The sequence below is a fragment of the Oncorhynchus gorbuscha genome, linkage group LG22, assembly GCF_021184085.1.
Source record: "Oncorhynchus gorbuscha isolate QuinsamMale2020 ecotype Even-year linkage group LG22, OgorEven_v1.0, whole genome shotgun sequence".
NCBI classification, from domain to species: domain Eukaryota; kingdom Metazoa; phylum Chordata; class Actinopteri; order Salmoniformes; family Salmonidae; genus Oncorhynchus; species Oncorhynchus gorbuscha.
In genome coordinates, this window is record NC_060194.1 from 45,496,069 (window position 1) to 45,514,777 (window position 18,709).

General features: G+C 40.1%; 1 protein-coding gene across 1 annotated transcript in view; it reads left to right on the forward strand.

Annotated features, from left to right (window-relative positions):
- The window catches only part of LOC124009992 (vasoactive intestinal polypeptide receptor-like), a 135,548-nt gene that overhangs the window by 36,184 nt on the left and 80,655 nt on the right, over positions 1–18,709 (forward strand). The window contains exons 2-3 of the mRNA XM_046322284.1: positions 13,699–13,786; positions 16,980–17,093. Coding sequence (XP_046178240.1) covers positions 13,699–13,786; positions 16,980–17,093 — 202 coding nt within the window. The remainder of the gene's footprint in view (positions 1–13,698; positions 13,787–16,979; positions 17,094–18,709) is intronic.

An 18,709-nucleotide genomic window follows, 5' to 3' on the forward strand; every position in this document is an offset into this window, starting at 1 on the left:
GACAGAGAGACAGGGAGGGAGAGAGACATAAACAGAGAGAGAGGGAGACAGAGACAGAGAGAGGGAGGGAGAGAGAGAGGGAGGGAGAGAGAGAGACAGAGAGAGGGAGGGAGAGAGAGACAGAGGGAGGGAGAGAGACAGAGGGAGGGAGAGAGAGACAGAGAGAGGGAGGGAGAGAGAGAGACAGAGAGAGGGAGGGAGAGAGAGAAACAGAGACAGAGGGAGGGAGAGAGACAGAAACAGAGACTGAGGGAGGGAGGGAGTGAGAGAGACAGAAACAGAGAGACAGAGAGAGAGAGGAGGGACAGAGACAGAAACAGAGACAGAGAGAGGGAGGGAGAGAGACAGAAACAGAGAGAGAGACAGAGAGAGGGAGGGAGTGAGAGAGACAGAAACAGAGAGACAGAGAGAGAGAGGAGGGACAGAGACAGAAACAGAGACAGAGACAGAGAGAGGGAGGGAGAGAGACAGAAACAGAGAGAGAGACAGAGAGAGGGAGGGAGTGAGAGAGACAGAAACAGAGAGACAGAGAGACAGAGAGAGGGAGGGAGTGAGAGAGACAGAAACAGAGAGAGGGAGAGAGAGAGGGAGAGAGACAGAAACAGAGAGAGGGAGAGAGGGAGGGAGAGAGACAGAAACAGAGAGAGGGAGAGAGACAGAAACAGAGGGAGGGAGAGAGACAGAGACAGAGGGAGGGAGAGAGACAGAAACAGAGAGAGGGAGAGAGGGAGGGAGAGAGACAGAAACAGAGGGAGGGAGAGAGACAGAGACAGAGGGAGGGAGACAGAGACAGAGGGAGGGAGAGAGACAGAAACAGAGAGAGAGACAGAGAGAGGGAGGGAGTGAGAGAGACAGAAACAGAGAGAGAGACAGAGAGAGGGAGGGAGTGAGAGAGACAGAAACAGAGAGACAGAGAGAGAGAGGAGGGACAGAGACAGAAACAGAGACAGAGACAGAAACAGAGAGAGAGGAGAGGGGAGGGAGAGACAGAAACAGAGAGACAGAGAGACAGAGAGAGGGAGGGAGTGAGAGAGACAGAAACAGAGAGACAGAGAGAGAGACAGAAACAGAGAGAGGGAGAGGAGGGAGAGAGACAGAAACAGAGGGAGGGAGAGAGACAGAGACAGAGGGAGGGAGAGAGAAAGAAACAGAGAGAGGGAGACAGAGACAGAGACAGAGACAGAGACAGAGAGAGAGAGAGAGAGAGAGAGAGAGAGAGAGAGAGAGACAGAGACAGAGACAGAGGGAGGGAGAGAGAGAGAGACAGAGACAGAGACAGAGGGTGAGACAGAGGATGTCACTGCTGTGTTAGTTAGAAGTTCCATCATGGAGCTCCTCCATCACTTCTGGCTGTCACAACTAACAACACACTGACAACCTCAACTTCAACCTCTTAATGGGAGGGAGAACATGGATATGTGTCCAAAATGGCACCCTATTCACTATGTCCCCTACATAGTGCCCTAATGGGCCCTGGTCAAAAGTAGTGCACTATAAAGGGAATACTATGCCATTTTATCTTCCATCACCTCAAGCACCAACACCACAATCACACTGTCTGCCTCCACCTCTTAATGGGGGAGAGAGAATAGACTAGAGGGTCTCTATGGAGGTTTTACATCACCAATGCGACAATCACACTGCTTCAAACTCCAGTCGTCTCCTTGTGGGAGTCTGTCCGAGGGACCTCCAGCCATATGGGCTGGTTCTAAAGACAGCCCAGTCATATATATTGGATTAATGTCACAGCTGAAGAGTCTCATCCAGCAAAGTAATGGCTATAAATCAGATAAACCACTGGAGGACTGTGGTGGGGTCTACTGAAACATGTTATGATAGTGGGGTCCACTGAAACATGTTATTGTAGTGGGGTCCACTGAAACATGTTATGATAGTGGGGTCTACTGAAACATGTTATTATAGTGGGGTCTACTGAAACATGTTATGATAGTGGGGTCCACTGAAACATGTTATTATAGTGGGGTCTACTGAAACATGTTATTGTAGTGGGGTCCACTGAAACATGTTATTGTAGTGGGGTCCACTGAAACATGTTATTGTAGTGGGGTCCACTGAAACATGTTATTGTAGTGGGGTCCACTGAAACATGTTATTATAGTGGGGGTCACTGAAACATGTTATTGTAGTGGGGTCCACTGAAACATGCTATTATAGTGGGGTCCACTGAAACATTGTAATAGTGGGGTCCACTGAAACATTGTAATAGTGGGGTCTACTGAAACATGTTATTATAGTGGGGTCTACTGAAACATGTTATTATAGTGGGGTCTACTGAAACATTGTTATAGTGGGGGTCACTGAAATATGTTATTGTAGTGGGGTCCACTGAAACATGTTATTATAGTGGGGGTCTACTGAAACATTGTAATAGTGGGGGTCACTGAAACATTGTAATAGTGGGGTCCACTGAAACATGTTATTATAGTGGGGTCCACTGAAACATGTTATTATAGTGGGGTCCACTGAAACATGTTATTATAGTGGGGGTCTACTGAAACATTGTAATAGTGGGGTCTACTGAAACATTGTAATAGTGGGGGTCACTGAAACATTGTAATAGTGGGGTCCACTGAAACATTGTAATAGTGGGGGTCACTGAAACATGTTATTATAGTGGGGGTCTACTGAAACATTGTAATAGTGGGGGTCTACTGAAACATTGTAATAGTGGGGTCTACTGAAACATGTTATTATAGTGGGGTCCACTGAAACATGTTATTATAGTGGGGTCCACTGAAACATGTTATGATAGTGGGGTCTACTGAAACATTATAATAGTTGGGTCTACTGAAACATTATAATAGTGGGGTCTACTGAAACATCATAATAGTGGGGTCTACTGAAACATGTTATTATAGTGGGGTCTACTGAAACATTATAATAGTGGGGTCTACTGAAACATTATAATAGTGGGGTCTACTGAAACATGTTATTATAGTGGGGTCTACTGAAACATTATAATAGTGGGGTCAACTGAAACATTGTAATAGTGAGGTCACTGAAACATTGTAATAGTGGGGTCTACTGAAACATGTTATTATAGTGGGGTCTACTGAAACATGTTATTATAGTGGGGTCCACTGAAACATGTTATTATAGTGGGGGTCACTGAAACATTGTAATAGTGGGGTCCACTGAAACATTGTAATAGTGGGGTCTACTGAAACATTATAATAGTGGGGTCTACTGAAACATTATAATAGTGGGGTCTACTGAAACATTGTAATAGTGGGGTCTACTGAAACATTGTAATACTGAGGTCCACTGAAACATTGAAATAGTGGGGTCTACTGAAACATTATAATAGTGGGGTCTACTGAAACATTATAATAGTGGGGTCTACTGAAACATTATAATAGTGGGGTCTACTGAAACATTATAATAGTGGGGTCTACTGAAACATTATAATAGTGGGGTCTACTGAAACATGTTATTATAGTGGGGTCTACTGAAACATTATAATAGTGGGGTCTACTGAAACATTATAATAGTGGGGTCTACTGAAACATGTTATTATAGTGGGGTCTACTGAAACATTATAATAGTGGGGTCCACTGAAACATTGTAATAGTGAGGTCACTGAAACATTGTAATAGTGGGGTCTACTGAAACATTGTAATAGTGGGGTCTACTGAAACATGTTACTATAGTGGGGTCTACTGAAACATGTTATTATAGTGGGGTCTACTGAAACATGTTATGATAGTGGGGTCCACTGAAACATGTTATTGTAGTGGGGTCCACTGAAACATGTTATGATAGTGGGGTCCACTGAAACATGTTATTATAGTGGGGTCTACTGAAACATGTTATGATAGTGGGGTCCACTGAAACATGTTATTATAGTGGGGTCTACTGAAACATGTTATGATAGTGGGGTCCACTGAAACATGTTATTATAGTGGGGTCTACTGAAAAATGTTATTGTAGTGGGGTCCACTGAAACATGTTATTGTAGTGGGGTCCACTGAAACATGTTATTGTAGTGGGGTCCACTGAAACATGTTATTGTAGTGGGGTCCACTGAAACATGTTATTATAGTGGGGGTCACTGAAACATGTTATTGTAGTGGGGTCCACTGAAACATGCTATTATAGTGGGGTCCACTGAAACATTGTAATAGTGGGGTCCACTGAAACATTGTAATAGTGGGGTCTACTGAAACATGTTATTATAGTGGGGTCTACTGAAACATGTTATTATAGTGGGGTCTACTGAAACATTGTTATAGTGGGGGTCACTGAAATATGTTATTGTAGTGGGGTCCACTGAAACATGTTATTATAGTGGGGGTCTACTGAAACATTGTAATAGTGGGGGTCTACTGAAACATTGTAATAGTGGGGTCTACTGAAACATGTTATTATAGTGGGGTCCACTGAAACATGTTATTATAGTGGGGTCCACTGAAACATGTTATTATAGTGGGGTCTACTGAAACATTATAATAGTGGGGTCCACTGAAACATTATAATAGTGGGGGTCACTGAAACATTGTAATAGTGGGGTCCACTAAACATTGTAATAGTGGGGGTCACTGAAACATGTTATTATAGTGGGGTCTACTGAAACATTGTAATAGTGGGGTCTACTGAAACATTATAATAGTGGGGTCTACTGAAACATGTTATTATAGTGGGGTCCACTGAAACATGTTATTATAGTGGGGTCCACTGAAACATGTTATTATAGTGGGGTCACTGAAACATTGTAATAGTGGGGTCCACTGAAACATTTAATAGTGGGGTCACTGAAACATTATAATAGTGGGGTCTACTGAAACATTATAATAGTGGGGTCTACTGAAACATTATAATAGTGGGGTCTACTGAAACATTATAATACTGAGGTCCACTGAAACATTGAAATAGTGGGGTCTACTGAAACATTGTAATACTGAGGTCCACTGAAACATTAAAATAGTGGGGTCTACTGAAACATTATAATAGTGGGGTCTACTGAAACATTATAATAGTGGGGTCTACTGAAACATTATAATAGTGGGGTCTACTGAAACATTATAATAGTGGGGTCTACTGAAACATTATAATAGTGGGGTCTACTGAAACATGTTATTATAGTGGGGTCTACTGAAACATTATAATAGTGGGGTCCACTGAAACATTGTAATAGTGGGGTCTACTGAAACATGTTATTATAGTGGGGTCTACTGAAACATTATAATAGTGGGGTCCACTGAAACATTGTAATAGTGAGGTCACTGAAACATTGTAATAGTGAGGTCTACTGAAACATTGTAATAGTGGGGTCACTGAAACATTATTATAGTGGGGTCTACTGAAACATTGTAATAGTGGGGTCTACTGAAACATGTTACTATAGTGGGGTCTACTGAAACATGTTATTATAGTGGGGTCTACTGAAACATTATAATAGTGGGGTCCACTGAAACATTATTATAGTGAGGTCACTGAAACATTGTAATAGTGAGGTCTACTGAAACATTATAATAGTGGGGTCACTATAAACACATTATTATAGTGGGGTCTACTGAAACATTGTAATAGTGGGGTCTACTATAAACACATTGTAATAGTGGGGTCTACTATAAACACATTGTAATAGTGGGGTCTACTGAAACATTATTGTAGTGGGGTCTACTGAAACATTATTGTAGTGCGGTCTACTGAAACATTATTGTAGTGCGGTCTACTGAAACATTATTGTAGTGGGGTCTACTGAAACATTATTGTAGTGGGGTCTACTGAAACATTATTGTAGTGGGGTCTACTGAAACATTATTGTAGTGGGGTCTACTGAAACATTATTGTAGTGGGGTCTACTGAAACATTATTGTAGTGCGGTCTACTGAAACATTATTGTAGTGGGGTCTACTGAAACATTATTGTAGTGGGGTCTACTGAAACATTATTGTAGTGCGGTCTACAGTCGGTCACATATTATTATAGTGAGATCTCGACACATTTAAGTCATTTACATGACACAGAAGGTAGCTAGCTAACGGATGGTTAGCTCACGTCCAAATGCCAGTCCTAAATGTTTCCACACAACACGTCAGTGTTTTAAATTGTCACGCTGCTACCTTACAATGGGCTTTTGCAACACTCGCTAGCTAGCTACTCCATAGTCCAAGCTATAGTAAGAGCGAGCTACATTTCACTGTCAGACAGGACACAAGTCAAACTGTAGCTGAGAAACGAATTGCTTGCTGGTTCAATGTGGAATCATGTAGTAATCAACATATATTTCATAGTTGAGATTTTTCAAAGTAGCCACCTTTTGCCTTGATGACAGCGTTGCACACTTTTGGTATTCTCTCAACCAGCTACATGAGGTAGTCACCTGGAATGCATTCCAATTAACAGGTGTGCCTTCTTAAAAGTACATTTGTGGAATTTATTTCCTTCTCAGTGCGTTTGAGCCAATCCGTTGTGTTGTGACAAGGTAGGGGTGGTATTCAGAAGATAGTAGGGGTGGTGTACAGAAGATAGTAGGGGTGGTATACAGAAATAGTAGGGGTGGTGTACAGAAGATAGTAGGGGTGGTATACAGAAGATAGTAGGGGTGGTGTTCAGAAGATAGTAGGGGTGGTGTACAGGAGATAGTAGGGGTGGTATACAGAAGATAGTAGGGGTGGTGTTCAGAAGATAGTAGGGGTGGTGTACAGGGATAGTAGGGGTGGTCAGAAGATAGTAGGGGTGGTGTACAGAAGATAGTAGGGGTGGTATACAGAAGATAGTAGGGGTGGTATACAGAAGATAGTAGGGGTGGTATACAGGAGATAGTAAGATAGTAGGGGTGGTATACAGAAGATAGTAGGGGTGGTATACAGAAGATAGTAGGGGTGGTGTACAGGAGATAGTAGGGGTGGTATACAGGAGATAGTAGGGGTGGTATACAGGAGATAGAAGATAGTAGGGGTGGTATACAGGAGATAGTAGGGGTGGTGTACAGAAGATAGTAGGGGTGGTATACAGAAGATAGTAGGGGTGGTATACAGGAGATAGTAGGGGTGGTATACAGGAGATAGTAGGGGTGGTATACAGGAGATAGTAGGGGTGGTATACAGGAGATAGTAGGGGTGGTATACAGGAGATAGTAGGGGTGGTGTACAGAAGATAGTAGGGGTGGTATACAGAAGATAGTAGGGGTGGTATACAGAGATAGTAGGGGTGGTATACAGGAGATAGTAGGGGTGGTATACAGGAGATAGTAGGGGTGGTGTACAGAAGATAGCAGGGGTGGTATACAGAAGATAGTAGGGGTGGTATACAGAAGATAGTAGGGGTGGTGTACAGAAGATAGTAGGGGTGGTATACAGAAGATAGTAGGGGTGGTGTACAGAAGATAGTAGGGGTGGTATACAGGAGATAGTAGGGGTGGTATACAGAAGATAGTAGGGGTGGTGTACAGAAGATAGTCCTATTTGGTAAAAGACCAGCTCAAATAAGCAAAGGGAAATGACAGTACATCATTATTCACTCTGCTGCAGAGGATGCATTCATTAGAGTTACCAGCCCCAGAAATTGCACCCTCAAGTAACAGACACGTCTCAACATCAACTGTTCAGAGGAGACTGCGTGAATCAGGCCCTCATGGTCGAATTGCTGCAAAGAAACCACTACTGAAGGACACCCATAAGAAGAAGAGATTTGCTTGGGCCAAGAAACACAAGCAATGGACATTAGACCGGTGGAAATCGGTCCTTTGGTCTGATGAGTCCAAATGTTGATATTTTTGGTTCCAACTGCCGTGTCTTCGTGGGATGCAGAGTAGGTGAACAGATGATCTCATCATGTGGAGTTTCCACCGTGAAGCATGGAGGAGGAGGTGTGATGGTGTGGGGGTGCTTTGCTGGTGACACTGTCAGCGATTTATTTAGGGCACACTTAACCAGCATGGCTACCACAGCATTCTGCAGCAATACTCCATCCCATCTGGTTTGCGCTTAATATCATTTTTTTTAGAAGAAAAATGACCCAACACACCTCTAGGCTTTGTGGGTTCTATTTGACCATGAAGGAGAGTGATGGAGTGCTGCATCAGATGACCTGGCCTCCATAATCACCCGACCTCAACCCAATTGCGATGGTTGGGGATTAGTTGGACCGCAGAGTGAAGGAAAAGCAGCCAACAAGTGTTCAGCATATGTCAGAATTCCTTCAAGACTGTTGGAAAAGCATTCCTGGTGATGCTGGTTGAGAGAATGCCAAGTGTGTGCAAAACTGTCAAGGCAAAGGGTGGCTACTTTGAAGAATCTCAAATATATTTTTATTTGTTATTTATACTCAAATCTCAAATATATTTTTATTTGTTTAACACTTTGGTTACTACATTATTCCATGTGCGTTATTTCATAATTTTTTATTCTACAATGTAGAAAATTGTAAAAAAGAAAGGAAGATCCTTGAATGAAGAGGAGTGTCCAAACTTTTTACTGGTTCTCGACATTGACACCCCTGTAAATGAGTGGATTCAGCTATTTCAGCCACACCCGTTGCTGACAGGTGTGTAAAATTGAGGACACCGCCATGCAATCTCCATACACAAACATTGGCAGTAGTATGGCCCGCATTGAAAGCTCAATGACTCAACGTGGCACCGTCATCGGATGCCACCTTTCCAACAAGTCAGTTCGTCTAATCTACTGAAACATATTTATTATAGTGGGGGTCTGTTGAAATATATTCTGATGGGGTCCTGGCTCTTCACTCTGTTGGAACAGAGTATTTCTGATAAAAAATTTAAAAAGTCAATGATGCCAAGAGTGAAATTGGCCACAGATGGAAGTAGCTAAGGTGATGGCTGACGATGATCCATGACTTAGTTTTTCCCAGAAATCACTCCTTATAGAAAAAAAAAAACCCCACATGATTTCACAAGCAGAAAATGTCACATGATTTCACTTGAAATTTCACATGTGAAAACGTTTTTTTTTGTTTTTGTTGGAACACTTCACATATGATCACGTTTTCATGTTTAGTTTTATGTTCACATGTCGCTTTAGATGTTGTCACGTTATCAGATTAACTTCACATATGAATCACGTTTTCATGTTTAGTTTTATGTTCACATGTCGCTTTAGATGTTGTCACGTTATCAGATTAACTTCACATATGATCACGTTTTCATGTTTAGTTTTATGTTCACATGTCGCTTTAGATGTTGTCACGTTATCAGATTAACTTCACATATGAATCACGTTTTCATGTTTAGTTTTATGTTCACATGTCGCTTTAGATGTTGTCACGTTATCAGATTAACTTCACATAAGATCACATGTTTAGTTTTATGTTCACATGTGAGATGTTGTCACGTTATCAGATTAACTTCACATATGATCACGTTTTCATGTTTAGTTTTATGTTCACATGTCGCTTTAGATGTTGTCACGTTATCAGATTAACTTCACATATGATCACGTTTTCATGTTTAGTTTTATGTTCACATGTCGCTTTAGATGTTGTCACGTTATCAGATTAACTTCACATATGATCACGTTTTCATGTTTAGTTTTATGTTCACATGTCGCTTTAGATGTTGTCACGTTATCAGATTAACTTCACATATGATCACGTTTTCATGTTTAGTTTTATGTTCACATGTCGCTTTAGATGTTGTCACGTTATCAGATTAACTTCACATATGATCACGTTTTCATGTTTAGTTTTATGTTCACATGTCGCTTTAGATGTTGTCACGTTATCAGATTAACTTCACATATGATCACGTTTTCATGTTTAGTTTTATGTTCACATGTCGCTTTAGATGTTGTCACGTTATCAGATTAACTTCACATATGATCACGTTTTCATGTTTAGTTTTATGTTCACATGTCGCTTTAGATGTTGTCACGTTATCAGATTAACTTCACATATGATCACGTTTTCATGTTTAGTTTTATGTTCACATGTCGCTTTAGATGTTGTCACGTTATCAGATTAACTTCACATATGATCACGTTTTCATGTTTAGTTTTATGTTCACATGTCGCTTTAGATGTTGTCACGTTATCAGATTAACTTCACATATGATCACGTTTTCATGTTTAGTTTTATGTTCACATGTCGCTTTAGATGTTGTCACGTTATCAGATTAACTTCACATATGATCACGTTTTCATGTTTAGTTTTATGTTCACATGTCGCTTTAGATGTTGTCACGTTATCAGATTAACTTCACATATGATCACGTTTTCATGTTTAGTTTTATGTTCACATGTCGCTTTAGATGTTGTCACGTTATCAGATTAACTTCACATATGATCACGTTTTCATGTTTAGTTTTATGTTCACATGTCGCTTTAGATGTTGTCACGTTATCAGATTAACTTCACATATGATCACGTTTTCATGTTTAGTTTTATGTTCACATGTCGCTTTAGATGTTGTCACGTTATCAGATTAACTTCACATATGAATCACGTTTTCATGTTTAGTTTTATGTTCACATGTCGCTTTAGATGTTGTCACGTTATCAGATTAACTTCACATATGATCACGTTTTCATGTTTAGTTTTATGTTCACATGTCGCTTTAGATGTTGTCACGTTATCAGATTAACTTCACATATGATCACGTTTTCATGTTTAGTTTTATGTTCACATGTTTTAGATGTTGTCACGTTATCAGATTAACTTCACATAAGATCACGTTTTCATGTTTAGTTTTATGTTCACATGTCGCTTTAGATGTTGTCACGTTATCAGATTAACTTCACATATGATCACGATGTTTAGTTTTATGTTCACATGTCGCTTTAGATGTTGTCACGTTATCAGATTAACTTCACATAAGATCACGTTTTCATGTTTAGTTTTATGTTCACATGTCGCTTTAGATGTTGTCACGTTATCAGATTAACTTCACATATGATCACGTTTTCATGTTTAGTTTTATGTTCACATGTCGCTTTAGATGTTGTCACGTTATCAGATTAACTTCACATATGATCACGTTTTCATGTTTAGTTTTATGTTCACATGTCGCTTTAGATGTTGTCACGTTATCAGATTAACTTCACATATGATCACGTTTTCATGTTTAGTTTTATGTTCACATGTCGCTTTAGATGTTGTCACGTTATCAGATTAACTTCACATAAGATCACGTTTTCATGTTTAGTTTTATGTTCACATGTCGCTTTAGATGTTGTCACGTTATCAGATTAACTTCACATAAGATCACGTTTTCATGTTTAGTTTTATGTTCACATGTCGCTTTAGATGTTGTCACGTTATCAGATTAACTTCACATATGATCACGTTTTCATGTTTAGTTTTATGTTCACATGTCGCTTTAGATGTTGTCACGTTATCAGATTAACTTCACATATGATCACGTTTTCATGTTTAGTTTTATGTTCACATGTCGCTTTAGATGTTGTCACGTTATCAGATTAACTTCACATATGATCACGTTTTCATGTTTAGTTTTATGTTCACATGTCGCTTTAGATGTTGTCATTATCAGATTAACTTCACATATGATCACGTTTTCATGTTTAGTTTTATGTTCACATGTCGCTTTAGATGTTGTCACGTTATCAGATTAACTTCACATATGATCACGTTTTCATGTTTAGTTTTATGTTCACATGTCGCTTTAGATGTTGTCACGTTATCAGATTAACTTCACATAAGATCACGTTTTCATGTTTAGTTTTATGTTCACATGTCGCTTTAGATGTTGTCATTATCAGATTAACTTCACATAAGATCACGTTTTCATGTTTAGTTTTATGTTCACATGTCGCTTTAGATGTTGTCACGTTATCAGATTAACTTCACATATGATCACGTTTTCATGTTTAGTTTTATGTTCACATGTCGCTTTAGATGTTGTCACGTTATCAGATTAACTTCACATATGATCACGTTTTCATGTTTAGTTTTATGTTCACATGTCGCTTTAGATGTTGTCACGTTATCAGATTAACTTCACATATGATCACGTTTTCATGTTTAGTTTTATGTTCACATGTCGCTTTAGATGTTGTCACGTTATCAGATTAACTTCACATATGATCACGTTTTCATGTTTAGTTTTATGTTCACATGTCGCTTTAGATGTTGTCACGTTATCAGATTAACTTCACATATGATCACGTTTTCATGTTTAGTTTTATGTTCACATGTCGCTTTAGATGTTGTCACGTTATCAGATTAACTTCACATATGATCACGTTTTCATGTTTAGTTTTATGTTCACATGTCGCTTTAGATGTTGTCACGTTATCAGATTAACTTCACATATGATCACGTTTTCATGTTTAGTTTTATGTTCACATGTCGCTTTAGATGTTGTCACGTTATCAGATTAACTTCACATATGATCACGTTTTCATGTTTAGTTTTATGTTCACATGTCGCTTTAGATGTTGTCACGTTATCAGATTAACTTCACATATGATCACGTTTTCATGTTTAGTTTTATGTTCACATGTCGCTTTAGATGTTGTCACGTTATCAGATTAACTTCACATATGATCACGTTTTCATGTTTAGTTTTATGTTCACATGTCGCTTTAGATGTTGTCACGTTATCAGATTAACTTCACATATGATCACGTTTTCATGTTTAGTTTTATGTTCACATGTCGCTTTAGATGTTGTCACGTTATCAGATTAACTTCACATATGATCACGTTTTCATGTTTAGTTTTATGTTCACATGTCGCTTTAGATGTTGTCACGTTATCAGATTAACTTCACATATGATCACGTTTTCATGTTTAGTTTTATGTTCACATGTCGCTTTAGATGTTGTCACGTTATCAGATTAACTTCACATATGATCACGTTTTCATGTTTAGTTTTATGTTCACATGTCGCTTTAGATGTTGTCACGTTATCAGATTAACTTCACATATGATCACGTTTTCATGTTTAGTTTTATGTTCACATGTCGCTTTAGATGTTGTCACGTTATCAGATTAACTTCACATAAGATCACGTGATCATATGAAAACGTGTTTATTTTAAAAAAAACAATTTCACTTGCGATCATGTGAAATTCATGTTGTTTTGAAGACTGAGGAATATGTTATCTATCATAGGGCTACATACTATAGGGCCAAACAAAAACAAGGAGGAGGGGATATATCAGAGACTTGATGTTTCAGCCTTACTGCTTTTCTCAAGAAATATAATGTAAGTCAAACATCAAAGGTCTGATTGAAGTTCACAATGTGTTTGTCTGACATCTTCATGCGTCTCTTCAGATTGAGTTCAGACGACCAGTCGGTACTTTTCATTCTCCGGAGGTGATGGATACGGTTCTTTTTGCTTTGAGCTTTTCATAATTCATCCATTGAGGTGCGTTAACTGTTTGGTGGTGGTTATGATTCACGAGTCGTTTGTCAAATGTGATATCACGTCTCAGGTATTTACATTGGATAAGGGCATGACAGGGTCAACACGAAGTTGTTTACTAGCTGACAGACCCAGGCAAACCCAGGCAAACTCGGGTCTCCTTTGTGTCACAACACTGTGTTTGGTTAGCCCGTTCAACTAAAACCTTGGCCTATAAGATCAGGTCGCCAAAATGTCCTCCTGAGATAGCAAGCCGTTGCTATGCAGGCTGTCTTAGGAGGATGTTCTGGCTAAAGGGAACTACTGTAACACAAAGTCTTCAGGTCTCATGGTTCCTTCTTCTATGTTACACTGACATACGGTCACATTGTCTTTCCCACAGATGCTGTCCATTCAGATATGTGACATCATGCTGGAGATGGACAAGGAGAGAGAGACGTGCATGGCCCAGTTAGAAAACATGACAACAGGTAAATTCAGTAGTTTAGCGTGTGTGTGTGTGTGTGTGTGTGTGTGTGTGCGTGTGTGTGCGTGCGCGTGTGTGTGCGTGCGCGCGCGCGTGTGTGTGTGTGTGTGTGCTTTATACCAGTTACATTACAGTATTTGGTATAAGTACATGTCCGTTAGTCATCTATAAGTTGTATCAATCAGTACTTTACTATGTACCACCTATAAAGAGTTTCACCACGTAACCTGTACATCCCTTTTAGGTTTTATAAACAGTACATCTTCTCATGGCTTTTACAAGCTATGTATTAGATTAATTCAGACAAACGTTCAACACAGTCGGATCCTGTAGTTAGAAGATGTAAACCGTGTTGCGCCTCTGTTCTTTAGTCTACTGGGTGCCTTGAGTAGCTTTGAAACGCAATAGATTCTCATCAACAATTTATCTGCAGAGATGTTATCCTCATACAGTGTTTTTTTAATAGAGACACTCTGATGATGGATACTGACCAAATAAATTATGTAGTGCGTAGTATTTTTCATTGTAGTGTTTTCGCTGAATTTAGTGTAGTATTTACTGTAGTGTTAATAATAATATAATAATAATAATATATGCCATTTAGCAGACGCTTTTATCCAAAGCGACTTACAGTCATGTGTGCATACATTCTACGTATGGGTGGTCCCGGGGATCGAACCCACTACCCTGGTGTTACAAGCGCCATGCTCTACCAACTGAGCTACAGTAGTACACTGTAGTATTTGCTGTAGTACACTGTAGTATATACTGTAGTATATACTGTAGTATTTGCTGTAGTATTTGCTGTAGTACACTGTAGTATTTACTGTAGTATTTGCTGTAGTATTTACTGTAGTATGTGCTGTAGTATTTACTGTAGTATTTGATGTAGTACACTGTAGTATATACTGTAGTGTTTTCTGTAGTATACTGTAGTATTTACTGTAGTATTTGCTGTTGCACACTGTAGTATGTACTGTAGTATGTACTGTAGTATTTACAGTTAGCTATAGTATAAATACTGTTGTAAAAGAAAACTGCAACAAATACTATAGCAATTAATGTAGTGTGTTTTGCAGACTGTAGTACTGCAGTATGTTTTCAAGTGGGAGAGTACTCCTATTGATGTATTTTTATGATATTAAAATACAGTTATTACCATTGAACTGTCCCAACTGTATAATGCCTATTAACCCCCAGAATATTAAGTCATAATTACCATTGTTATTAGGTAAGCTTTATATGAAGCATGATCTGGTATGTGATCATACAGTTTGTGATAGAATAGAGAAATGTTATTCTTGAACGGGGGGGGGGGTTAGACTTTATTCCCAATTGTGTCAAGCATCCCCGAAGCTTGGTTATGCGATGTCATACCACACGTGGGTGACAACACTTACTGGTTGCGTCTGTAATGGCACCCAATTCATTACGTAGTGCACTACCAATGGCACCCAATTCATTACGTAGTGCACTACTTCTGACCAGGGTCCATAAGGTCCATGTAGGGAATAAGGGGGCCATTTGGGCTGCACACACTGACTATTCCCCTGCCTTATTTATATATATATATATTTACAGTAATTTAGTATTCATTGTCATTTTAATTTAGATGCAGTTTCTTCCATTGTACACATTCTGTTGATTCCAACACAAAGAGATCCTCAGGGTAATAGGACATGGGGCAACTCGCAAATGGCCTTTTCAGACGATGAAAGTGGATTAAAAAGTGATTGCAGGTGCATTTCCTCCCTGTTGACAATTCTCTGCTTTCTCGACTTCGGTGTGAGAGATAAAATACTCAATTTTTTTACTGAGATATGAAACAAAATAATAGTATCAATAGCATCAGCCTATGACAGTGTTTTATGAAGCATTTAATGGGTTATTTAACAGAGTCTGCCTCTGATACCAAAAGGTTTGAATCCATCGATAGAAAGTCATTTTTGAGATTTTTGTTTTAAGCCTTATCTCAAACGTTTTAGTTAATGCCTAAACTGAAACCTAACCTTAAAAACTCAGAGTTGATGGCTAAACTTAATCTTAAAACACACCATGAAATGTGGCGTTTGGAAAAAAACATGTATGAACGTCTAATTCTGAGGCTGTGAGAGCTTGTTGGTTATTAAAGTTATGTGGCAAGACACTGGCCCATGTACAGATGTAGGATATTCATTTGATCACCCTGTCACATGAGAACTTTCTAGCAAATGAAAGAAATGTCAAATTTGTAGTGTATTGGAGGTTTAAAAAGTTTTTAATTTCCACTTTGAGATTTCAGACTTGATCTTTCCCTTAACTAAAAAAATATCAACCCCTACAAAAATGTCCATTAATTATTATCGGCAAAAAAATTATAATTTCCTGTTGCTTTCCTTCTGTAGCAAACTGGCTCCAATTAAGATCCTACATCTGTAGTTAACTCTATGTGATGTGACCTTAGATTTTACTGATTGGCTGTCCTAGAAACATACAAACATTCACAGTGTGGGTTAGTTTTTTCTGCACACAGGAGAACATGAATCATCTTTAATCTCTTTGTAAATGTGGAGATCATCAATCACACAGGGTTTTCAAGAGCCTTTCTCTGTCTCTCTCTCTCTGTCTCTCTCTGTTTCTCTGTCTGTCTCTCTCTCTCTCTGTCTCTCTCTCTCTTTTTCTTTCTCTATCTTTCTCGCTCTCTATCTGTCTCTCTCTCTCTGTCTCACTCTCTCTCTCTCTGTCTATGTCTCTCTGTCTATGTCTCTATCTCACTCTGTCTCTCACTCTGTCTCTCTCTGTCTGTCTATGTCTCTGTCTGTCTGTCTCTCTCTCTCTGTCTCTCTGTCTATGTCTCTGTCTCTCTGTCTCTGTCTCTCTCTCTCTCTCTCTCTCTGTCTCTCTGTCTGTCTGTCTCTTTCTCTCTCCATCTACCTTTCTTCCTCTAATCCATATTTCTCTCGCTCTCCCCTTCTCTCCCCCTCCTCCTCCTCTCACTTGCCTCCCCCTCTCTCCTTCCCCCATCCCCACTCCCCTCTCTCCTTCTATGAGTTTGAACATCGTGAAGGAAAAGGACATAACTCTAAAAGGTTATCTCTGTTTTTAAGGCTTATCTTTGAGTGAGCACGTTGGTTATTATTTCAAGATCCCCTCCTCCTCCTCCCTCTCCTCCCCCTCCTCCCCCTCCATCCTTCCCCACCTCCCCCTCTCTCCCCCAGGTTGCAGTGGGACGTGGGACAAAGTGGCCTGCTGGCCCAGCGCCAATACAGGACAGGTGGTCACCATCCCCTGCCCTGTCTACTTCTTATACTTGACCAACGATTTCATCATGGGTAAGACACTGCGTGTGTTTGTGTGTGTATGTGTGTTTTTTTTGTGTCTGTGTGTGTTGTGTGTGTGTGTGCATGCATGAATGGTGTGTGTGTGTGTTTTCATCAGACAGGTCAAATGAAAAGGTGCAGTCATGCATCATAGAATGATGTAGGAGGTTGACTGATAAGGGGGAACTTCTGCGTGTTGTCAACTTTGTGTGTACTATATCAACTTGGCGTGTACAACATCCCACTTTGTGTGTACTACATCAACTTTGTGTGTACAACATCCCACTTTGTGTGTACCATATCAACTTTGTGTGTACTACATCAACTTTGTGTGTACTATATCAACTTGGCGTGTACAACATCCCACTTTCTGTGTACTACATCAACTTTGCGTGTACTACATCAACTTTGCGTGTACTACATCAACTTTGCGTGTACTACATCAACTTTGCGTGTACCATATCAACTTTGTGTGTACTACATCAACTTTGTGTGTACCATATCAACTTTGCGTATACTACATCCCACTTTGTGTGTACTACATCAACTTTGCGTGTACTACATCAACTTTGTGTGTACCATATCAACTTTGCGTGTACTACATCCCACTTTGCGTGTACTATATCTCACTTTGCGTGTACTACATCCCACTTTGCGTGTATTGCATCAAATACTTTTTAAAAAAGGATGAAATTACTAATGAAGACCATTTTTGAAAGTGTCATAACATTCGATGATGCATTTCCCTTACTGCAACAGCAAACTGACAACAAGTACTGTATCTATTATTTTTACTCTTCCAAATCCCTGAGGAGAAAGACTAGATCCTAGAGACCTGGGAAGGGCAACCAGCAAAACATACAATATCATTCCCACACCACCCACCATTACTCACCACCCACCATTAACCACCACCCACCATTCCTTCACTACCCACCATTAACCACCACCCACCATTCCTTCACTACCCACCATTAACCACCACCCACCATTACTCACCACCCACCATTACTCACCACCCACCATTAACCACCACCCACCATTAACCACCACCCACCATTAACCACCACCCACCATTAACCACCACCCACCATTCCTTCACTACCCACCATTAACCACCACCCACCATTAACCACCACCCACCATTCCTTCACTACCCACCATTAACCACCACACACCATTAACCACCACCCACCATTAACCACCACCCACCATTCCTTCACTACCCACCATTAACCACCACCCACCATTAACCACCACCCACCATTAACCACCTCCCACCATTAACCACCACCCACCATTAACCACCACCGACCCACCATTCCTTTCCTACCCACCATTAACCACCACCCACCATTCCTTTCCTACCCACCATTAACCACCACCCACCATTCTTTCACTACCCACCATTAACCACCACCCACCATTCCTTCACTACCCACCATTAACCACCACCCACCATTCCTTCACTACCCACCATTAACCACCACCCACCATTCCTTCACCACCATTCCTTCGACACCCACCATTCCTTCACCACCCACTATTCCTTCACCACGCACCATTCCTTCACCACCCACCATTCCTTCACCACCCACCATTCCTTCAACACCCACCATTCCTTCCCC